Source organism: Corythoichthys intestinalis, chromosome 10 (assembly GCF_030265065.1).
Source record: "Corythoichthys intestinalis isolate RoL2023-P3 chromosome 10, ASM3026506v1, whole genome shotgun sequence".
Taxonomy (NCBI): domain Eukaryota; kingdom Metazoa; phylum Chordata; class Actinopteri; order Syngnathiformes; family Syngnathidae; genus Corythoichthys; species Corythoichthys intestinalis.
The window spans coordinates 34,648,839-34,673,590 of record NC_080404.1 but is presented as its reverse complement, the minus strand read 5'-3'; the positions used below and the strand labels follow the sequence as shown (position 1 = coordinate 34,673,590).

Here is a 24,752-nt window from a genome sequence, read left to right as displayed (position 1 = left end):
CAACTCATGCCGCTAGATAAAAAAAAAAAAAAAAAAAACAGTAATACCTGACTGCGGCCGTCAGCCGCTACAAACAGCGCCCAGTTGCTGGTTGCTACAAACATACGGCAACATACGGCTATGGTAGATATGACATATATCTAGAACTAGATTTGGAATGACAGACGACGGCCGTGTTAGATCATATACCAAGAACTAAATGTGAAATGACAGACCAAATGACTAGACTCCCGCGCTAGTAAACAGGCGCCATATTAAAGCAGTAGACTTCTCTAGAAGGCTCTGCTGTAGCGAACCTAATGACTTTTTATCCAAAAAAAAACCAAAACAAAAAAACAGCAAAATCTTGTCTTGAATCTATCTTTAAATGATGAAACAGTTTTAAAACTTTCACGTTTGAAGTAGACAGAAGGGAAATTATGGAATAACGGGAACAATTTTAACAACTTTAACAGTTGATTCACAACATTAAATTAATTGAATGTAGTTTAAAGCTGCCGATACAGAATGGGGACTTGAGTATTTTCTTTACTGTTTTTAACGGTTAACTTGATACTGAAATAGTTGTTTGTTTAGCCTTAGAGGATTAAAAGCGGGGGGGTTGTGGTGCATCAATAATCGATTTATAATTGAATCGGAGCCTCTGAATCGTAATCGAATCGTTAGGTGCCCAAAAATTCCCACTTCTACTAGTAACAGTAGTTTAGGTTCGGTTTTCGGTTTATTTTGAACATTAAGCATCCTGTCTTTATTCAGTCAGATTTTGGTTGAATATGATTTGCAAATCATTGTATTATGTTTTAATTTTTGTTTATCACAACATCCCAACTTCATTGGAATTGGGGTTGTTGTCCGTTGTATAATCCTATATTTCACCCGACAGTGATCCCTACTTTGTGTAGATGTTACTATGTTTCCAACTTTCCACCACTGCCACAATTTGAATATTCACTTGCAAGCCCTACAAGAGAAATCTTCTGCTGTAGCTATCCAACAGCTTCACTGCAGCTTACTCTCTCAACTGTAATCGTATGTGAGTGTGTGCGTATGCTTTGTCCCTCTGACCCACTTAAGCTGGTTACTTTGTTCTCCAGCTCCGACAATAAAGACTGTGGCCCAGTAACGCACACCTCCATAGGCTATAGACACAGCAATCGCATTGATGTTCTTGACATTTTGGGAATTTTAGTGTTTAACTGTTTTTTTTTTTTTGACCGGCAAGGCACTTGCATTCAAATTGAAGAAAGTGAGGTTGAAGTTTTTACAGTGTCTGCTGGCCCGAGTGGGCTTGTTTTAGGGGGGCAGAGTGGGCGTTGCAAGATCTGGATCTGATTAACGTACCTAGTCGTGCGAGAGTTATGCCACATGCATGCATGCACAAGGTTATGTTATTGACTAGCTAAGGCGTAGACTGCAGTTTCAATTCATTTGAATGTGGGAGTACTTATTTATTATGGTGAATGACTTCAGACAACTAGCGTACAACAGATTTTTATTATGTATAAAAAGGATTTAGGTTATTTTAGGCTAGTCTGTATGACTTCAACTCGTGTTTAGTTTCTCACAATTGATTTTTAAGTCATCGGCTGCCAGCCTTCCTTCACTTTATAGGACAATAAGTAGGCCACATACTATGTGGGAGTATGTGGCCTATTGACCTGGATGTATTTACATGTACTGCATAATAGTGTTGTATCGGTCGCGAACGATTCGTTCTTTTTGAACGAATTGTTTGGGTGAACGAGACCGAACTAATCACCATCTGCACTGATTCGTTCTATGAAGTTGGTGGCGCTTGTTCGCTGCGTGGGAGGGCGTTGAGCAAGCGGCAGCGTCTTCTGACATCGCACACGACCAATCAGACGCCAGCCTCATCGCGGGCAGGGGAGGGAGCGGAAACAGAATCATGGCGTATGTCACTCATTTCCACGTGTGGCCAATAAGCAGCCAGCGTGCAGGCAGGGGGGAAAGACTGAGTTTTGTCACTTCCCGTTCAGTGATTCGGTCCTCCGGTTCCTGACCTAGCTTGCTGCTAACTTGACTTTCCAGTAATGACTATGCGGTGAACGAGTCATAAAATGAAAGGAAACGACTTTGTCACATATTTGTTAACGTGGAGCCTATCAAATGCTGCTCAAAAAGACAAAAACACCACACAAATCTAGCGAGCATGGTTTAGTGTTCTACTTTTCTCAACAGACTCGGGACTGTGCCTATGACGATATACTATCAAATTTACAGTAATTTAAAACACGCGTAGCTACGAGGCAAGCAAAACCTGAGCTGCGGTCGCGTGACGGCAGTGAAGCGGGCAGAGAACTGTCACTATATGGAGGCTTCATGGCAGCGATATGTACCTCATATGTGCACAGAAAAAAATTTTTTTTTAGTATGATCACCATAATACTGATTTGCAATGAAACTGTATATACATGTCAATTTTTTCCGAGTGTTTTTTTTTTTTTTTTTTCCCGTGTCAGAGGGTGTCGGTTGGTTTGACAAATTATGTCAATCCGTCCATCATGTGCTACTCAAGCGCCCCAAAAACAAAGCGCGCGGACACGGGAGATGTCGCAATATGTCTACATTTTTCTTAACAGACTAATGAGAGTAGAAAGGCGAAATCATAAAGCAAACAATTATTTCTCGTCAGCATTTGACGATCTGAGATGCGGGGACGACATGGGAGCTGACCGGATTATTTTATTTATTAATACCAGTGCAAAAATTCAAAACGATCATCTTAATAATAAAAAACAAAAATACAACAGAGCGAGAGGTTAATATGATGTGTTGGCCGTTCCATAATTAGAAATTAAACTTTCGATTTATTTTTATTTTCGTGACAGCAGGCATGCCGCGTTGGCTGTTAGCAGCAGCATTGTATATGTGAGCAAGATCATGCTAAAGAAAGTCCGTGCGCCCCCGACCCCAAACCCCGACTTCCCCCTCAAAAGGAAAATGTTTAACCGTGTCCTAATTCGAAATGCAAGCACGAGCCATGACTTTGAGCCCATAGAACTAGGACAGACGACGCGGAAGTTCTCCCTCGCTTTTGCAGCAGCGGGAGAGAGACGAGGCTGTCTCTGAGAGCAGAATGATATCGCCTGTCACTCATTTCTGAAACTACGACGAGTGGTCAATGTGCAAGAGAGGGAGGGACCAAGCAATGTCACTTCCCGTTCAGTTATACTGCGAAGCGGTCTTTGGTGATTCGTTCGGCAACGTCACTTCCCGTTCACTAACCGAACGATTCATTTGGGTGGGGAGGGAGATGAGGGGGGCGAACGATTCGTTGAACGATTCGTTTGAACGAATCGTTTTACTGAACGAACCGGAATGGATTCGTTTACTCAAGTGAACGACAGATCCCGTCACTACTGCATAAGTCTGTAACAATACATCATATTAGAACATTACAGTGACTGATTAAGTAACAGTGCAATCAAATGAATGAAAACGCAAAACATCGATCATCTTACAGATTTGACGTTTTGTGCAAAAGAAAGCTTTACATTCAAATATTTGAAATGTTTCAGCAACAAAATAGTCAAAAACATCCAAACTTTTGTAATATCAGCAAATTGATGTTGCATCGTGTTGTCATGAAATTGGACTGCATGGACCCTGATCATAACAATGATCTCATGCCTCAATTTGTAAATAAACCCAAAGCTGGAGGTATATAAATGCAATGATGTGCAGATAAGTTTATCGGCCAGTAAAAAGCTGCTCTAAATCATTTTCTTTATTTTTACAGGTTGTGTTTGTGAAAAAGACTGAGTGAACCATGGCACAGTTCCCCACTGCATTCACGGGTCAGTAAATGCAACAGCCTGTCATCTTGAGGTCCTTCCAAAGAAATTTACTCCACAGGAAATGAAACTCATGACTAATGCATTCTCGTCATACCTTCCCCTTTCTCCCCTGTCCCCCTGCGTCTTGCCTCCACATTTTTCTTTCCACCCATATGTATGTTTGGGGGGGTTCCCAGGTTCGGACGTGTTCTTGATATCTGTGGATGAGCGGGCCAAACATGACCAGCAGTTTCACAGCCTCTCTCCCACAGCGGGGGGTTACATCACAGGTAATTGTTGCCCTCTTATTTTCCTGGGGCCTCATGCATTAAATTCCACATCATTTTCAAGGTCGTCTATTGTGCGATGATGTGTGCTCCTTTGTGCTCACTTCCTCTGTGTGCGTGCGCGCTTGTGTATGTGTGTGTGCTGACGTTGTCAGGGGAGCAGGCCAGGAACTTCTTCCTGCAGTCCGGACTGCCACCGCCTATTCTGGCACAAATCTGGTGAGTCAGCTCACAAATCCTAGCGAAACTTTTGAGTCACTCACCGCTATGTTCATAATTGCAACATATAATCGGTCGGACGTTATCAGCAACGTGACAAGATTTCCCAGAAATGACAGTGTGTCAAATTTCTTGGTGTGGTCGGAATGGTCACTAAAGCCTGAGTAAGACGCAGTTGTATGAAATATATATACCGTAATTTCCCGAATATAACGCGCACTTTTTTTCCCCAAAATCAACTTGTAAACTCATGGTGCGCATTATAAACGGGTACATGGATGGAGACAGAAATATATATGTATTACATATATATATAAACCGATTTTTTTTCATTGACACAGCCACGTTGTGTTGAAGAAACGTATGCGGCGACCCGTTGCCGACCATTACGGTACGTGACGTCACCGTTTTGTTTCGGTAATACTTCACTCTAATCGGCCGAATGATTTCGTCTGTGTTAAATTCTGCTTTTTTCACTCTTCATAAAGCACAGAATTTAGTTTCTTGAACTCATTTGAGTCGACGTTTATTGCAGCTCCGCAATTCGGACCATAACAAATGCAAGGACACACACTTCCTGTGTCCGTCAACTATATCGGTCCCTCGGGAAACTCAAACCCAAATAACAATAGTTCCTTTTGTTACTGTCGTGTTGACAGCTATGAGCTCCCACGGATTTCCGACTTACGTTCTCACTTTCATTTTACCGTATCAATCCATGGAAGAAACATTTATTCATCATGAGGAAACGAGCAAGTTATACAGCAGCCTTTAAAAGAAAAGTCACATCTGTTTTGTTTTCTCCTAGATTCTGGTAAGTTGGAGAAGTTGTCAAATCATATTATTACCGTAAATATTGTCAGTTTACGGTAATGTTTTGAACTACCAATGTGCTATGCTTGTGCTGTGTTTCACCAGTCAGTAAAATGACATCTCTGTATCTGTACACAAGCTCTGTTTTCTTCTAAAATTAGGGTGCGCGTTATAAACGGGTACAATAATTTCCCCTAGATTTTACAAGTAAATTTGGGGTGCGCATTATACACGGGTGCGCCTTATATTCGGGAAATTACGGTATGTGTGTGTGGGGGGGGCGTGTGTGTGTGCAGTATATACAATGTATCACAAAAGTGAGTACAACCCTCGCATTTCTGCAGATATTTAAGTATATCTTTTCATGGGACAACACTGAACAAATACTTTGATACTATGAAAAGTAGTCTGTGTGCAGCTTATATAATAGTTAATTTATTTTCCCCTCAAAATAACTCAAAATATAGCCATTAATATCTAAACCCCTGGCAACAAAAGTGAGTACACCGCATGGGAATTACGTACATCCCTAAATGTCCAAATTGAGTACTGCTTGTCATTTTCCCTCCAAAATGTCATATGACTCGTTACAGGAGTGCTGTCAGCATTGCTGCAGAGATTGAAGAGGTGGGAGGGGTCATTCCCACCATCATGCTTGACTGTAGGCATGACCCACTTATCTTTGTACTCCTCACCTGGCCACCGCCACACATGCTTGAGACCATCGGAACCAAGCAAATTAATCTTTGTCTCATCAGACCATAGGACATGGTTCCAGTAATCCATGTGCTTTGTTGACATGTCTTCAGCAAACTGTTTGCGGGCTTTTTTGTGTACCGTCTTCAGAACAGGCTTCCTCCTGGGGTGCCAGCCCCACACACCAATTTGATGTAGAGTTCGGCGTATGGTCTGAGCACTAACAGGCTGACCCCCCACCTCTTCAATCTCTGCAGCAAAGCTGACAGCACCCCTGTAACGAGTCACATGACATTTTGGAGGGAAAATGACAAGCTGTACTCAATTTGGACATTTAGGGATGTACGTAGTTCTCATGCGGTGTACTCACTTTTGTTGCCAGGGATTTAGATATTAATGGCTATATTTTGAGTTATTTTGAGGGGAAAATACAATAACTCTATTGTATAAGCTGCACACAGACTACTTTTCATTGTGTCAAAGTGTCATTTTGTCAGTGTTGTCCCATGAAAAGATATACTTAAATATCTGCAGAAATGCGAGGGGTGTACTCCCTTTTGTGATACACTGTATATTGAGGGTTTTCTCATTTCATAAGAAAATAAGGTGTAAAACATGTATAATTTTGAGTAAAGTTAGGTAATTTCTCTGCAAAGCTCTTCTACTGTTTTACTTTGTCCACCACTAAAGAAACCCTTCTCTTGTTGACAATTTTCATAAATAAAAATACCAAGATAATGAAAAAAAGCACTCGCTTTGTGTCAAATTATAGTAAAGGAGTGCTTTTTTATGCTTGCAGGGCTCTGGCCGACATGAACAGCGATGGCCGAATGGACATCCACGAATTCTCCATCGCCATGAAGCTCATAAAGCTTAAACTCCAGGGTCACCCCCTTCCTCCTGCATTACCCCCCAGTATGAAACAACTGCCGCTATCTTTACCCCCACAGGCTGGCTTTGGTAAGGCTTCCATGTGCATGTAAATTACAAATCAAAGATCTAGTCACTAAGCTGTACGTCTGTTTTCCATTCTCCAGGCATGCCCCCTATGCCCCCCATGGGACCCATTGGCACTGCTCTGCCAGGTGTACCCCCTCTACCACTCCCTCCTCTACCCGTCGGCGTTTCCCCACCTTTAGTCTCGGCTGTGCCTCCTCCACTACCACCGCCCATGGCTAACGGAGCTCCTACCACGGGCATGATGCAACCCATCTCAACCTTCTCCCACCCAGGTAATATATTTACTAAAGTATTCCAGTGATTACAGGTCACTAAGGCTAGGTTTAGACTGTAGGTCTTAATGCACGAATCCGATTTTTTCGTGTTTTCCGACTCGAGTGAGGCATTTACTTGACGGTCTGAATGGGACAAGTCGCATTGAAGTGGACCATTTCAAATCCGACCTGGACCTCATTTTTCTATAATGTGGCGCTAGTCTGAACTGTCAAGTCTCCGAAATCGGAATTCATGCAGCAATTACGTCAGCAAAGAGCAAGAGCGGAAGGTAGGACGTCAGCAATGTAGCCGTGCATTGCTGTTAGCACCTAGCTTGAACTCGGCTTTTACGCAGGACGCGGGCTTGATCATAGTCATAGAAAATAAATGAAGAAAAGGATGAGCCTGATAATGCTCGATTTTCTTTCTGTACGCCAAATGAACAATATTTCAGTATTGGTTACATGGCTGAGTCGGGGCAAACTGACGAACACATAAGGCTTAGGTGTGTGCATCATGCACGCACAGTGTGTGCATGCGTTCCATCAATATATATTTAAACTTTGAATATAAGACTAAACTGGGATTATTAATGTCATTTATTTGTGTCCTTTTTTTTTGTGGAAATCAAAATATGATCACCCTGGAATGACATACAGCCAGCATGTGTAGTTAGTTATTTTGATGCTCATCGCGTGTCGGACTACTAATTAGTACGCATGCATAATACTTGAATGGGCTCAATGGACAAAGGCAGTCTGAATGGACATGCCAAAAAAAAACTGATATGAAAAAAAATCGGAATTGTGCATTAAGACCTGCAGTATGAACCTTGCCTAAGTGTGTGTTTACACATACAGTGTGTGTCATATTTTAGACAGTGCATAGTGCATAAACTGTGTATTTTCATACTTTGTGACCCCAATATAATGTTTATTTACCTAAGTAAAGTGTGCCGCTCTTTGCTACTTCACTAGGAAGGAGTGAAATTTGTCTTGATGTTCCATATACCGTAGTCACTCAGTGGTAATTGAGTTGTGGCCGATAAATAGCCTCATTACTGTCTTTCCCTTGTGACTGATCTCAGTCAGAGAATACTTGTTGTTCAGTTAAAGAGCATACGACACGAGAAAAAAAGTCTTAAATGGCATTATTATGTGAATTAGAATCATATTTTGAGACGATTCGACTATATACAACAATTTAGCAAAGCACAGATGACGAGAAATTAGCCTTTTAATCTGCCAGTTAGCCACGCCTACCATTATAGGGCTTTGGCGTCCCCAACAGGTGGATGACGTCAGCGGTAGACTGGCCTCATCGATTTTACTATTCAGCCCATTGAGGGGGAATTATTCAGAACGAGGAAAACGCGACGAAGAAAGCCGCCAAATGTCATTGTTTCAGTCTCTCTACTCCAATATTTTTACAGGATATTCTTTTTATCCAAGTATTTTTCCCCAATAGCAATATAAATGGCTTGAGAAGGACCAGTCAGCCCGTCGAGGGAGAACTATTCAGAACGAGGAAAACGCGACGAAGAGAGCAGCAAAATGTCATTGTTTCTGTCTCTTTACTTCAATATTTTTACAGGATATTCTTTTTATCCAAGTATTTTTCCCCAATAGCTATATAAATGGCTTGAGAAGGACCAGTCAGCCCGTCGAGGGGGAACTATTCACAATGAGGAAAACGCGACAAAGAGAGCGGCAAAATGTCATTGTTTCTGTCTCTTTACTTCAATATTTTTACAGGATATTCTTTTTATCCAAGTATTTTCCCCAATTGCTAAATAAATGGCATGGACATGACAAATAACAGTCTTGTGCTGAATTGAATATGAAATAATAAAAATGCATTTATTCAGGACGACATGGCAAAATTACTCCATAATGGTCAAAACTGTCGACTTCACCTTTACTGTCGCACCTCCCGAACTATATTTTATGACACCTAAATCGGACATATGTCATTTCCCTTCCCCGGCTTCGGAGAATGTAAACAAACCAGAAGGCGTGACAGCTAGCCGACATGCTAACCCAAACCGAGTGATGTTTCATAGTCTTCAAAGCGGAAAATCACACATAACTATCCTGGATTATTTGACATGACGACCCGGTTGTCTATTGTCGTTGCGGATCGGCAAACCGCCCGGCGGAGAGCAATTTACAGTTCGTTCCCCGGAGGAGGGTGGCTGGAGTTGTTGTGCAGCTAACGGGCTGCTGCTAATGACCATTAGGACAGCTTTTTACATGCCTATCAATGATCAAACGTAAGTAGTCCTTCATTTAAAGGAAGTTTGTAGTGTTGACTTTGTAATCGCTGTATTCATATTTGACATAATACAAAACAAGATGTTTACTCACTTCCTCGTAAGTCCAATGGTCCCACAGTAAATATCCACGGTGAATGGGAACCTTTTGAAACTCCAAAAAGGCACATACGCCTCTCCCTCATACAGAATGATTTTTCTGCAGCCGTTTGGCTGGCGTGATGCGAAAAATAAACGTATTAATCCGCAAAATCAGCTGAATCATTCGTCCCCATACACAACAGTACGCTGTATAGTGAAGAGGACGTCTTCTACCGTACACGTCACAGCGCCCTCCTCCTCAATGCAAGACCGAAGCCGGAAGTCACTCATTTTCCTGGCGCGGGATTCAAAAAACTAAATAAATATAGCGATCGCTTCCACACACATCCAAGCGGTCCATATCATTCAGGAGCATAAAATACCGCATGTATTATGAAATAAACATGCTTTTTCGTGTCACAGGCACTTTAATGCTCACTTTTCGCTCACATTCAGACTGACTGTTCCAGCATTAAAAGGTATAAAGATTCGAAAAAAATAAAGACTTAAAGACCCGATATACGTCATTTAGTAGTTCTCTTCAGCAGAAAACTAATATATCAATTCCCGTACACCTTGTGATTCTCTATTTGTAAAGCAAAATACTGCCGCATTTTATTTTATTTTTTAGTATAGGAAGATATAATTTTGCTGTCTTGAAAGAAAAGGTACCGTAATTTCCGGACCATTGAGCGCCCCGGATTAAAAGCCTCACCCAGTACATTTTTAAAGGAAAAAGCATTTTGTACATACATAAGCCTCTCCTGCCTATAAGCCGCGTGTGCCCACATATTAAACTGAAATATTTATAAAGAAATACACAGTTTTCCAAGTTTAAATACCATATTTTAACGAATCGGGTTATGATACAGCGCGTGACTTACAGGTAAGGGAGGTGCGGAAGAGCAGGAGACGTGCTGTCGTTGTTGTTGCGGGTTTGTCTGTGTGTGTGCGTCGGCTGCTAGAGGCAGCAGTCGTGTGTTGTTCGACGAGTTTTCAAAATAAAGAATTGCAACCTAACTTAACGGGTTACTAATTGTCATCGTTACAATACCTTAACTTTTCTTTCCCAAAAAAATCAGGACTGCCAAATAGGTCAGGCTTTTGAAAAAATTGTGATCGGTGCACCCCCTTTGTCACTGAATGAGTTAAAACATCTCGCAACATTTTATTAATATTTATGCATAATATTTTATCTTTTTCCAACATCCATAGGTTCTTCGATCAACAAGGCCCACTTTAACCGTTCCAGCACTAAATTGCAGAAGGGTCCGTCGTTTGATGCCACCAGGTATGTCGCTACAAGAATCCGACTGCATTTACCGTGTGGTACATATGGAATAATAAGAATGTTATATGTCATGTCATTTGTTGGTATTCACAGTGGTCAGACTCCCGTCGACTGGGCCGTCCCTCAGTCGTCAAGGCTCAAGTACAGGCAATTGTTTAACTCGCATGACAAGATGATGAGCGGCCACCTGACTGGTACGCTCACCCGCTCCTTCAAAAATGTCCTTCACGTACCTTAAGCATGTCCGTTGATTGACATTTCCCCTTTTTTGCGTTGTGCAGGTCCGCAGGCGCGCACCATTCTCATGCAGTCCAGTCTTCCTCAAGGCCAGCTGGCATCAATATGGTCTCTACCTCACAATTGTACTGTTTAATTCAAACTTGGCCCACTAATAATTCAAGCGTGAAATGTCTTCTTTGACAGGAGTCTGTCAGATATTGACCAAGATGGGAAGCTAACAGCTGAGGAATTTATCTTGGCCATGCACCTCATCGACATGGCCATGTCTGGACTGCCTCTGCCCCCTGTGCTGCCCCCCGATTACATCCCTCCTACATTCAGGTGCATGTCAGACCATTTTTGACAAGTTTTCTCAAAGTTTTTGGCTCCAGTGACATTGTAACAGTGACTTATAACAGTTTCCTAACTTTTTTGTGTCTTACCATCAAAATCTCTGGGCTCTTTTCCCTGTTCCTGTCCCATTTTAAATAGGTTTCTTTCCCCCAGAAAACATGCAAAGAATGTTGGTAGAGAAGCCCACTGGGGGCCCATCATGTTGTTATTGGAAAAAATGTTAATTTGACAGAATTTTGAAATTATGACTATTGTGTGTTATTGGAAGCCAACACCACTCTCCTTTGTCTTGTTTCAGGCGTGTACGAAGTGACAGCGTACAGTCCGATCAGAAGAGTGTTCCCGAGGAGGCGGAGGAGGAAGTAGAGAACAACCAGGACAAGAAACTCCCAGGTAAGAGAATGTCGTCGTATTCTCCACTTGCCTTACAGATTTTTAAACTTAATTTTCAAACATTGTACAGCAGGAACCACCTCAAAGAATACTTGTCTGTCCGTGTACCACCATAGGGCCAACATGAACTTTTTTCTGTAATTGACGGCACTAGACGTTCAATCCATTTTGACTGAGAAGGCTGGCGGCAAATTATTAATAAATTATATCTATTATTGAGAAGTTGTTGCTGCCAGCACTGAAACAAAAACATTCACTGTAAGTCCTCCCAGTTCAAATCAGTTGGACATCTGTCACCATCAATGGCAGTCAATGAGTTAATGTTAGTGTAATAGGCAGAATTTTCCATTTTTATAAGCCACATTTTACACTGCAATTAGATTTTAGGGAAAAATGATATGGGGATGTAATTAAAATTTTGATCAAATTGTTTTAGACGTGGTAATTGGTACTCGATATTTGAAAAAAACCTGTTCTTAAACATTCACTTTAGGGCTGGGCGATATGGCCTTAAGTACGTATCACGGTAAATTGAGCAGATATACCTCGATAACGATGAATGAAGGTGAGTTATGCCAAACAAAGGGTCACCACAATGTCATTATCATCATTTTAAAAATTTAAGTGACGGGTAAAAATAGATTATGACCGGATTTTTATGACCCTGTCAGTCAAAATGACAGACAACGAAAAAGTCTAAAGCAACCTCTGCTTCAAGGTTTCAGGTTTTTTTCCCCCCACAGCATTTTTGATACATGCACGCACATACGCACCCCCCACACAGACACACACATATTAAAGCTATATTGCTCTGATGCCAATGAAACATTTAAGATTTTATGATGGCAGTAATGACAAAGAATGAAACAAGCACATACAGAAAAATAGCTGTGGCCATTACACGGTCATATTATAGGTTTCACTGTTGTATTGTAATTTATGCTGAATGCTTTACCATCATAAAAGCTATCAGAGAAATCATCAGAGAGATACAAACAACGCGACATACTAATTGCTAGTTGTAGTCCGTGCCCAATCCACTCATTAAGTTCAGCCATTTTGACAAGGTTAGAGCCGCTATCCGACTCCATCACATTCATTTGTAGCATTAGCAGCCAGCGTTAGCCTGTGGCCCTGCTACCAGTGGAAAGCACTGAAAACACCATCTCCTCAAATCGTGAGAACCAGATAGGACAGCGGGTGAAAGCCCGTCTGGATGACGCCAAGAGTGTACTTAATGTCGGGTAAAAATTTGCTGAAGCTCCCTTAAGCCACACCCCATCACGTTTGCTTGTAGTGTTAGCCGCTAGCGATAGCCGCTAGCGATAGCCTACCAGGCTTCTGTTTGGCTGACTTCCTAATAACCACGTGACTTCGTACGTAAGCACACTGTCTGCTTTCTTAAAGGGAAATTAACATAGCCGAACAACACAGAGTCAAAGTGGGATGAAAAGACTGTATTTTCTTGTTTTATTAAATTACCGATTTTCCCGACATGGTCAAGATTACGTCGGTCATCGTGAAGAATTCTTGTAATGGTAAATTTTCGGTATACCGCCCGGCTCTAATTCAGTGTGAATCTTTTGTGGTTTATTACAACAAAACTTTACATGATGACCAGTAATACAATGTAGTCACTTTAAAAAAAGATTGTTTGAACAACTAATTCAGTCAATATTTCACGTACCAGTAGAAAAAGCCGGTATACCACTGCTGGTACTCGTACCCCACTTTGTGACCACGACTTTTGTAAAAATTTAGGTTCACCACCGCAGTGTGAGTGGAACTTAATCACAGAGATACAATTTTTTTTATATATTTAATGTGTCAGTTTTGGATTTTATTAAAAGGCACATCAAAGAAACACATCGCTTGGGTTGTAACACTACATGTGTAGTGAAGTATTTGGTGCCTATTTATATACTATTCAAAGTTCCTCAAAAAGTGGGTCAGACTCACAACTTGATTGTAATTGTGAAATGAAACGGTGCCAACAAGGGAACAGTGTTATCACATGTTCCACCATTGAGATACACTTAAAGAAGTAGCCTTACAATTTTGTTTTGACAGTTTAATATATAAAATATCCTATGTCTTTATCCTACAAAAAGATGTTTATTGTACTGTTCCATCACCGTAATATACTTGTATTGACTTTGTTCTTGCCTCCCCTACAGTCACCTTCGAGGATAAGAAGCGGGAGAATTTTGAGCGAGGAAACTTGGAACTAGAGAAGCGACGTCAGGCCTTGCAGGAGCAGCAGAGAAAAGAACAGGAGAGACTAGCGGCGCTGGAGAGGGAAGAACAGGAGCGGAAGGTCGGTCTTGCGAACCACACGAAACAGAACCTTGAGGTAGATGAAACAGGAGGAAATGTGCCGTTTTCTTTTGTGTGTGTTTGTCAGGAGCGTGAGAGGTTGGAGCAAGAGAGGAGGCGGCAACAGGAGTTGGAGAAACAACTGGAGAAGCAGAGGGAGCTGGAGAGGCAGAGAGAAGAGGAGAGACGCAAAGAAATCGAGAGGAGAGAGGTTAGATTGAACCAAAGCACCTTGTGAGTGTTATTTTGTCAACTCTGATGCAGGGTTTCTGATACCAGTCAAAAGTATGATATAACCGTTACTCTAAATGACAGACTTTATAGAGATGCATCTGCGTGACTTGCACTTTAATATAGTTGGGAATCTCCGCTTCACTCTTTCTTCTGCTTCATTCAGGCTGCTAAGCGTGAGCTGGAGCGGCAAAGGCAGCTGGAGTGGGAGCGCCAGCGTCGTCAGGAGCTTCTGACTCAGAGGAACCGAGAGCAAGAGAGTATTGTTCTGCTCAAAGCCCGCAAGAAGACCCTCGAGTTCGAACTGGAGGCTCTGGTAATCCCAAAACCAAGAGATGACACTTTGGCCAAATGCAAATTAGTGCCTAGGAAGTGTGCCTTTAGCCTAAAAGCTTTTTTTACAGAAATGCTGTTATTTGCTTCATTCCACATCACAGAATGACAAAAAGAGTCAGTTGGAGGGCAAACTGAAAGATGTCCGCTTTCGTCTGTCAGCTCAGCGCAGGGAAGTGGAGCAGACCAATCAAACAAGGGAGACGCGCATCGCTGAAATCACGATGTTGCAACAACAGCTCCAAGTATGCACAAAAGCATCCCTTCATTTCTTTTTCTTCTTTGGGATACGTCATTTAACACATGTTTTTGTCACCGCAGGACTCCCAGCATTGGCTTGGCAGTCTAATTCCTGACAAGCAGAGTCTCAATGATCAGCTAAAACAGGTTCAACAAAACAGCTTGCAACGTGAGTAATATTTTTAACTGGAGGAGGACTTTGAAAGCAGACCCAAATTCAAAGAATCACCATATTTGATAGAGTGGGCACCCTACATTTGCCCTCATGCCCCAAAATTTGTCACTCTTTCTTTTCTCATCAACTACTCTGCAAATTTGAGTTAACTTGATAACAGAATAGCCTGTTCATTACAAACTTCCTTTTCTGACCCTCTGACCTTTGATGTCATTACCCTGAAATATAATCACCTCTTTCATTTCGTATTACTAACATATAACGCAAATTTGATAATATCACTTAAAGGTGGGGTATCGTCTATTTTAGGCATATCGTACAATTCTGCAGCACATTCAAGGAGCAATTTTACCTTTAGTTGATTTTTTCAGGCATATAAATAACGATTTCTGGAGTTAATCCCTCATTCTTCAGAATTAATACTATAATATGTAAATACTATAATACTAGAGAATTTAGATTCTACACTAAGAATAGCTTTAAAATGACACCCTTTGAAAAATATGATTGGCAATGAATAATTGTTATAATTATTATCATACTATTATATATAGTAGTATACTATAATAATAATAATGCTTGATAAGTTTTTTTAAGAATTGTTTCAAATAATGTTGGTAAGGCGAAGTCATTGTTCTGAATCTGTTTATATTCCATTCTTTTGCACTGGTAAATGCTATCAGCATTTGACCTCATTGTTTATTTGTGAATAATTATTTTTATTTAAATGTTTATCTGTACTTTAATAAAGAATTTAAGTGTTCCAAAATGCTTTTGTGAATAAGTGTCAACAAAAATTTCATTGCTAAATTAGTAAAAAAAAAAAAAAAAAAAAAAAAAAAAAATTAGATTGAACAAAAGTGAGTACACCCTTTAGAAACTACATCCCTAAATGTCCAAATTGAGTATTGCTTGTCATTTTCCCTCCAAAATCTCATGTGACCTGTTGGTGTTACTATGTCCAGGTGTGAATAGGGAGCAGGTGTGTTCAAATTTGTAGTGCAGCTCTCACACTCTCTCATACTGGTCTCTGAAAGTTCCAGCATTGCACCACATGGCAAAGAACTCTCTGAGGATCTTAAAAGACGTATTGTTGCGCTACATGAAGATGGCTAAGGCTACAAGATTACCAACACCCTGAAACTGAGCTGCAGTACTCACTTTTGTGATACATTGTGTATATTTCCTACACAATTTTAACTTGTCTTTGCATCACGGCTGTCTCAAACAGCTGGAAATGGGACTGTCTCTTTGAAAAACTCGTCACCCTCGCTTTCTCTAAAGCCTCCTGTTTACTTTCGTTTCCAAGTCAAGCAATTTCTGATGATATGGAAGTGTGAAAAGGGGAAACACTCCTTTGCATCAAAATATACATTTTATAAATACGTCATTTTTTTAATTAAGCTCCTGTGAGCATTTTTTGTCACACTTGTAGTCATAAATGATTGGTCAAAAAACCTCTCGGACTTTGTTTTTAACCAGGAAATGACCATGTAGCATGATTAAAAGCCCATAAAAGTTAAATTTACCCCTTTAATTCTTTGTTTAGTTATCTTGAACATACAAACAGATGTACGGAACCGAACAAATAACCCCCGCCTTCCCTATGTTTCACCTACAGGCAGAGGTAACAAAAAAAGAACCCCCTGAAATTTACGAAAGTTTATTCAAATATGACAGCACACACTGGTTGATCTTACTCGAAACCTTTTTGTGGGTGTTAGTGTAAGCACTTTATATTACCGTGTAAAGCTAATTTCAACTTTATTCTGTGTGCAGGTGACAGCCTGTCATCACTACAGAAGGCTGTGGATCAAAAGGAGTCGAGTAGACAGCAGCTTAAAGAGCAACTTGACACAGTGGAGAGGGAAACGAGGGCCAAGCTGCTGGAGATCGATGCTTTCAACACTCAGTTGAAGGTAGTCAGAGCCAAATTGATGCATTAATAATAACAAATGGTCTTTTAAAAGAATAAATGATTACACATGACACATTCTACAATACTTTATATGTCGTGTTTAACCAATCAGGAAAATCTGCAGCAAAACATCTCAATTGTAAAGATAAATTTGACTTTTGTACCATTGTTGTCTCAACCTTTGTATATAAGCCATTCAAGGCGATATGGAAAGGTACTTCCCCTTGATCATAGAAAACGACAACGTTGCTTGAAATATATCTGAATCCACTTTTCATAACAACATCACTGTTCAACAGCTTTTCAATTGCTGTGAAGTCCATAAAATTTATAGGTGGACTCTTCCTTCAAATATTGCTGCCCATAAAGGATTATAGGAAACAAATTGAAATCTTTTGTTAAGATTGGTCATGCGTGACTCATGCTAGTATTTAGTTAGATTGCAATGAGACTCTTTCCTAAGTATTCCTAGAAAGTTCTTAAACCCTCATAGGGTAAGTGGGGGGAGGGGGGACCTCCTAAAGACCTGGCGCCCACAGAGTTGGACATCACATTTTGGGTCATGGAGGCCTCACGTGTGGACACCAGATCTCAAGTACAATAATATTTAATTTAATGAAATTATTTTATTACATATTTTCTTTATAAATTACTGAAACTATAAATTAACTATTAAGGTCCTGAGCCTTTCATAGTGTTTTTGTCTTTTTGTCTGTATTTATTATGTACAAATATTTAACATGCCCTCAGTATCTTGCTTGGTACATTTTTTCCTCAACACAACATCATATATATCAACTGCTATTGTTACACCATAATTTATTACTTTACCATATTAGCCCTAAGTAAACACCTATACAATCTAATTCAGACTGGAAAAAATATACGGAAATTAAGTGTCAGTTGTATCGTCCCAAGAGCATGAGTGTCGAGTGTACACTGATGCATGGATAAACATTTTCCATCATCAAATTAAAACAATCATATATCTGGTTTTCCGTTGTCTATCAGTGCCAAATATAAACTGGTAGAGCTTTTGTCCACATTTTGATGGGAGACCTTTGTAAAATAGTTTATTTTTAGTTGGTTATTATTAGTGTGTTATTATTATTTTCTTTTTGCGACATTTGACTTCATCTGATTGATCACGCTGGTGTGATCTTAGGATTCCAAGGGTTCATAAAAATGTTAATACTAAGAAAATTAAGTCAAATGTTTGATAAAAACAGAAATACACTCAGGTTATGCCCCCCAACAACACTTAGTTTTTTTCCCCCTGTAGTATAAGTGTTTAGTATGTAGTAATTGCCTACTATTGCATACCAGCAAAAAACAAACCAAATAGGCTAATTTTTTGGCTTCTGGTGTCGGTCAAGCATTCATTATTGTACTGGTTTTTAGAGTCCCAATGTTGTTTTCTTTATGCTTTAGCATAGCCCGTGTGTTGTTAAAAAACATCTGTTATAGCATATACAGTGGTCTGAAAAAATATTTGAACCTTTTGGAATTTCTCTCATTTTTGCATAAAATGACCATCAAATCTGATCTGATCTTTGTCAAAATCACACGGATGAAAAGAACTGTCTGCTTTAACTAAAACCACCCAAACATTTATAGGTTTTCATATTTTAATGAGGATAGCATGCAAACAATGACAGAAGGGGGGAAAATAAGTAAGAGAACCATCAGATTTAATATTTTGTAACGCCCCCCCCCCCCCCCCCCCCCTTTGGCAGCAATAACGTCAACCAAACACTATCTGTAGCTGCAGATCAGTCTGGCACATTGATCAGGACTAATCTTGGCCCATTCTCTACAAAACTGCTGTAGTTCAGTCAGATTCCTGGGATGTCTGGCATGAATCGCTGTCTTTAGGTCACACCACAGCATTTCAATGGGGTTTAAGTCTGGACTTTGACTTGGCCACTTTAAAACGTGTATTTTGTTCTTCTGAAACCATTCTGAAGTTGATTTACCTCTGTGTTTTGGATCATTGTTTTGTTGCAACATTCATCCTCTTTGTAGATTCAACTGTCTAACAGACGGCCTCAGGTTTTCCTGCAAAACATCCTGATAAACTTTTGAATTCATTTTTCAATTAATGATTGCAAGTTGTCCAGGCCCTGAGGTAGCAAAACAGCCCCAAATCATGACGCTCCCTCCACCCTGCTTCACGGTGGAGACGAGGTGTTGATTTTGGTGAGCTGTTCCATTTTTCCTGAACACATGACGTGTGTTACTCCCAAACAATTCAACTTTGGTTTCATCAGTCCACAAAATAGTTTGCCAAAAGGTCTGTAGAGTGTCCAAGTGCCTTTTTGCAAACATTAAACAAGCAACAACGTTTTTTTAGAAAGCAGTGGCTTCCTCCATGGAGTCCTCCCATGAACACCATTCTTGGCCATAGTTTTACATATAGTTGATGTGTGCACATAGATATTGGACTGTGCCAGTGATTTTTTTTAAGTCTTTAGCAGACACTCTTGGGTTCTTTACCTCTCTGAGTATTTTGCACTGAACTCTTGGCATCATCTTTGGTGGACGGCCACTCCGTGGGAGAGAAGCAACAGTGCCAAACTCTCTCCGTTTGATGGTTTTGTATCCTTTCCCAGCTTTCTACAAATCAAAAATCCTAGAACGCAGGTCTTCAGGCAGCTCTTTTTATTTTTACAAGGTGTGTTTTTATAGTTGGCAAGGCAGCTTTAAACCACTCATCAGTGATTGGGCACACACCTGACATTGTTTGGTAAAAATTGTTTTCAGTTGCTCTTTCGGTCTCCTTAGGCAGAGTAGTTACTTACTTGTTTTTCACCCTTCTGTCATTGTTTGCATGCTATCCTCATTAAAATATGAAAATCTATAAATGTTTCGGTGGTTTTAGTTAAAGCATTTTTTTTTTCATCTGTGTGATTTTGACAAAGATCAGATCACGTTTGATGGTAATTTTATGCAGAAATGTGAAAAATTCCAAAAGGTTCAGATACTTTTTCATAACACTGTACTTATTGAAACATTAAAACACATTATGCTGTATTTGGGTAAATCAGGGTTCTCCAAACCGGTCGTTAAGGGCCGCTGTAGGGTCCTGGTTATTTGTTCTACCCGATCCAGCACAGACAGTTTGACCAAGGAGGCTTCTGCTAAAATCTTTATCTCATGATTTCAACCAACTGATTACACTTGTAAAACACCAAATTGGTGAAAAGGTGTCATCTCGTTTGTTTGGTATGAAATCCTGCAGCCCTTTGTGGAACAGTTTGGAGACCCCTGGGCTAAACATTCTTGTATATTTTCTTTGTGTGGTGTTTGTTTCCTTGCATATTTATATTGACGTGTATGTGTTGGTGTGAGGCATATTAATGCTTGTTGCTCAAGAATTCGTCGTAAGTTTCACCATCTGAGAGAGGGAGATGGAGGCAATAGTGCATTTAGTGCCAAAATGTTCAGTCAGGTCAGAGGGATGTTTAGTTGAGTTGCAATAGAGGAAGGAAAGCATCACAGTAAATTACAATTTTTGTAATGGCTAATCAAATGAGGGAAATATATTCACACATAGATGTGGATTGATGTCGCCAGTAGAGCTTCACAGCAGCCACCATGCTGTTGTGAAGTAAATAGGATAACCTTTGACCTGGCTTCCCTCCGTCTTCCTTTGACTCCCCCTCAACCCCACCGCATTGCCACACTGCTTGTATCTGGCATCGTAACTCCTCTTCCATTGACACCCCCCTCGTCATAATTCTGAGATTTGCATAATGAACCCTTCTGTTTTCTACTCCTTTATTTATTCCCCCTTCCGCACTCTATCCCTTTTTTGCTCCATTGCCCATGCCAGTCTCTGTGTGAGTTCTATGCCAGCCACTGTGCCAGGATAGAAGCCCTGCGACGACAGCTTGACGACGAGCAGAGAGGGAGACAGGTAGAGCACACTGCCGCTGCTGGACTGAGGTGGTAGTGCGACTGGGATGCGGCCTCATTGATGAGAATCCTAAATGTCCAGTAGTTACGTTTTTTAAAAGGAGACATATTATGTTTTTCTCAGTTAAAAAGCAATAGTAAGTCCGTATTTCGTTACTAAGATGACCGCAACCCGACTCTGGGGTGTTGTGACAAGGGCCACTAATCTGAAATTCAAAGAGGCACTACTTAGCATTTGGCTTTTTAATGATTAAAATAGCGGATTTTCAACTATCTAAGATTTGATGAATGCAGGATTTACTTAAGGAGATGAAAGTTTGTGGGGCGGGGGTATTAAAGTAGATAAAGGATAGCAAGATGAGTGGGTATTTGTGAGGAAAAAATAATCAAGGAAAAAGTACTTTCCATAATATGTCCCCTTTGTCTTCGTGAAATATTTTTCACAGCGCCAATGGTCATATTACAAGATAATGTAGGGAATTTGGTCGTTACCATTGAATCAGCTCAATAGTGTCAACACAATGCAGGTTGCTGTGATTTGTTGCCTTTGCTGAGGCTTGACATGCATGCACTGATCCTGGTCTGCTGTGTAACTGTTGTACGCTGGTGTCGTATAAGTTGATGACGTTCACTCATTCATGGCAAAAATGGATTCAAATTCAAACAAGTTTTGATTCATTCATTCATTGCACAATTCCCACCATTTAATTTTTAAAATTCACGCCACATTTCTGCTTCATTTTTTCTGCTGCTTTGCCCATTAGTGTCTCCATCGAGATAACACAGACCACTATAATTTGACAGTATCAAAGCAGTTGTGAGGGAGTTCGATAATCTCATGTTTTTGTATTAAATCTCACGTGTACAATTAGAGCAGAGGTAGTTATAATTTACTTCACTGTGTGCTTGTCACATTTAAAGTGGACCTCCACTGTTTGCCAGGGTAATACTGAATTGCAAAAATCCGCGGATAACCGACCATCCTTCATAAGTTATCTTTGCCTATAATAATTTGAATTATAGTTCTTACCAATGTGGCAGTTAGCATGAAAAATGTTGGGCATTGAGATTACTAACCACTAATTGGACTTAACTCATAACCAGTGACCTTCCTAGTCTACATGGTGCCCTGGGCGAAATGACGCCTTGCCCCCAGGAAAAAAAAAAATATTTTGCAAGAAACCAATAACTGTTGACCCACAGAATAAAGCGCATGAGTTGTACTTAGCACTACCCAACAATTATAATAGTAGAAATCACTTATGTGCACTTCGCATGTATGCGCCCCATTTAATGGGCCGCAATTTGCCACCCCAGGCGGCCAGCCAGCCCACCCGTTTGGAACCGCCATTGCACGTAATCATGCGAAGAGGCGGTTTCTTTTAACGAAGACTGCCCCCTTTCAAAAATATAAATAAAACAATAGGTGAAATCGGGAATACCAGACTTGAAATACAGGGTGTCCGTGAAGTCTCTTTACCATTTCAAAAATTTATTGAAAATGCAATTTATTAGATATTTTATTCAGATTTGTTCTATTACATTCAGTGTTTATTAAAGTTTTTTTTTATCACACTGCATTTGTGTGTTTTTCTTCGAGACATCAATTTTTTCAGATGTTTACCTTGACCTTTTAACGGAATATGTGGCACCACAACTGAATGACCTTCAACCAACCATCATTTTTCAGCAAGATGGTGCACCAGCACATTGGGGGCTGCGTGTTCGTGGGTTCCTCGATCAAACATTTCCAGACCGATGGATTCGAAGAGATGGGCCAATTCCTTGGCCGCCACATTCACCAGATATCACTCCCCTGGACTTCTTTCTATGGGGCTATGTTAAAGATATCGTGTATCGAACAAAGATAAGGGACATTACTGACCTTAAGCGAAGGATTGCTGAGGCCATTGCCACAATTGATGAGGCTATGCTAAAAGCGAACATGGCAAGAAATCAAGTACCGTCTTGATGTGCTTCGTGTAACTAATGGTGCCCATGTAGAAAGGTATTGAAAGAGGTAAAAAAAACTTCAATAAACTCTGAGTACAATAGAACAAATCTGAGTAAAATATCTAATCAATTGCATTTTTAACAAATTTTTGAAATGGTAAAGAGACTTTATGGACATCCTGTATGTATTCAGGAATGTATGCATGGCACATTGTCTTATCATTTGCTGTTGTTGGGTGATTTTAATGCATTACCTCCTCAGTCTAGTCAAGTTTAGTCTGCTTGGATGACAGACGAGTTCTCTAGTGGCACAGTCGGTTGTCATAACTGCACATGAATCCCCAAACTAATTCTGTACATCTTGCTGTTGTCGCCGCCTGTTCTTGCTGCTGCTGCTGTTGTTAACCCATTGCAACCAGCCAATCCTATCCCACTCCTCCTTACCACTCTTGGTTCCTGTATCTCCCGTGTCGCCAAACAGGAGCTGAGGGAGATCCACAGCCGACAGCAGAGGCAGAAGCTAAAAGAAGTGGAAGGAGACCCGCACTCGATGATGCATACACACACGCCGACTGATAGGAAATCTGCTGAGTTGCAGGAAAGCAGGTAGGACTCAAATACACCTCCGCCAGTGTTTTTCCCCCAAGAAATTTTGCAAAGCGAGAAGCCGATCGGCAGCTCATGTTTTTGAAAATATTAAATAGGAATGTGAATATAGTTTTAACAAAAATACTAAAATAAATTATTTTCACTTACATCCTAATGAATCAAAACAATCCATTGCTGTTCATAGACAAGTAATTTCACTAGGCAGCAATTACCAGTGTCATGTGGCAAGAGAGCTGGGACAGGCTTTTTCACATATGGACCATAAGATGTCACCATTATTACCAGACACTGTTGAAGTGGTTAAAATCTGGATATGTTTATACTTTTTATTTGTAGCACTGTTTTAGATAAGCAGGGATTAAGAAAAGGTTCGCGGGTAACCCATTAGTCGAAACGGAAGTGTTGAATGTTGTAACTTACTTGCGTCCTTGTTTGTCAACTTCAGGTTGTCCTCAGACAAAGCTTTGGCTTGGAAGAATGAAGACGCAGGAAGCCAGAAACCTCCGAGCCCCGCTTCTGCTTCGCACGCCTGGCTCAACAGAGTGACTCAAGAGGAGGAGGAGCGGAAGCGTAGAGGCCTAGAGGAGGATGCTGAGGGTCGGAAGACTGCTATGTCCATGGAAGAGAAGGATGAGGAGGGCCGAGGCAAGAAGGAAATGCAGGAGAAACTCAACAAGCTCTTCAGCCAGCCGACCGATCCCTGGGCTTCGACAGGTTAGTGTAAACTGAAAAGCTCCAGCTAAAGTCGGTCAAGCTGGTCTTATGAATTGCTATATGTTTAATTGCTCCCTCTTTGGTTATTACTCATGTTTTTTTTTTTAACATGTAGACAATACTCCTGTGGCAAGCCTGTTTGAGCAGAAGGCAGCAGCAGTCAGCAGCTTTGAGCAACAGCAGGCGGTGGTGAAGGTGGTCTACTACAGAGCGCTCTACCCATTTGATGCTCGTAGCCATGATGAGATCAGCATTGCTCCCGGTGACGTCATCATGGTAAGACGCATGCACACAATTATAATAAAGGGATTACATCAAATACAGATAAACAGCAATCAAGTTATAATCAGTTAATACAATAAACATCTGCTATATGCAGAGGATTTTTTCTAATTGTATCATACTTAGGTCCAGAACAATGTGGATTTTTTCAAGATCAATACTAATTTTGGAATTAGCAGAATAAGATTCCTCAAACCAGTTAATCAGATGATGAATTTAAAGAGTATATAACAAATAGGGTAACAATATCGATATGAATTACAGGCAGAATTTACTGTAACTGATGTCTCTGATTGACTGTTTTACGATGCTTTTTACTTTGAGTTTTTTACTCATTCACAGCCATTGACAGTGTAAGACATCAAATCATTTTTAATTGGGATGGCTAGCATAGAATAATTATGTTTACTGATATTGACTGTTTTA

The 24,752-nt window shown here is 40.5% G+C and overlaps 1 protein-coding gene across 4 annotated transcripts in view; it reads left to right on the top strand.

The window, feature by feature from the left end:
- Nucleotides 1-24,752, top strand: part of itsn1 (intersectin 1 (SH3 domain protein)) — a 121,574-nt gene that overhangs the window by 6,993 nt on the left and 89,829 nt on the right. For all 4 annotated transcript variants that reach the window (XM_057847365.1, XM_057847363.1, XM_057847367.1 and 1 more), the window contains exons 2-20: nt 3,761-3,818; nt 3,995-4,087; nt 4,240-4,303; nt 6,612-6,772; nt 6,850-7,044; nt 10,596-10,671; nt 10,765-10,865; nt 10,953-11,016; nt 11,095-11,232; nt 11,543-11,637; nt 13,815-13,954; nt 14,042-14,164; nt 14,351-14,500; nt 14,622-14,762; nt 14,839-14,926; nt 16,712-16,851; nt 23,203-23,327; nt 23,776-24,044; nt 24,160-24,320. In XM_057847365.1, the coding sequence (XP_057703348.1) occupies nt 3,791-3,818; nt 3,995-4,087; nt 4,240-4,303; nt 6,612-6,772; nt 6,850-7,044; nt 10,596-10,671; nt 10,765-10,865; nt 10,953-11,016; nt 11,095-11,232; nt 11,543-11,637; nt 13,815-13,954; nt 14,042-14,164; nt 14,351-14,500; nt 14,622-14,762; nt 14,839-14,926; nt 16,712-16,851; nt 23,203-23,327; nt 23,776-24,044; nt 24,160-24,320 (2,352 nt within the window). In that variant the 5' untranslated portion in view covers nt 3,761-3,790. The remainder of the gene's footprint in view (nt 1-3,760; nt 3,819-3,994; nt 4,088-4,239; nt 4,304-6,611; nt 6,773-6,849; nt 7,045-10,595; nt 10,672-10,764; nt 10,866-10,952; nt 11,017-11,094; nt 11,233-11,542; nt 11,638-13,814; nt 13,955-14,041; nt 14,165-14,350; nt 14,501-14,621; nt 14,763-14,838; nt 14,927-16,711; nt 16,852-23,202; nt 23,328-23,775; nt 24,045-24,159; nt 24,321-24,752) is intronic.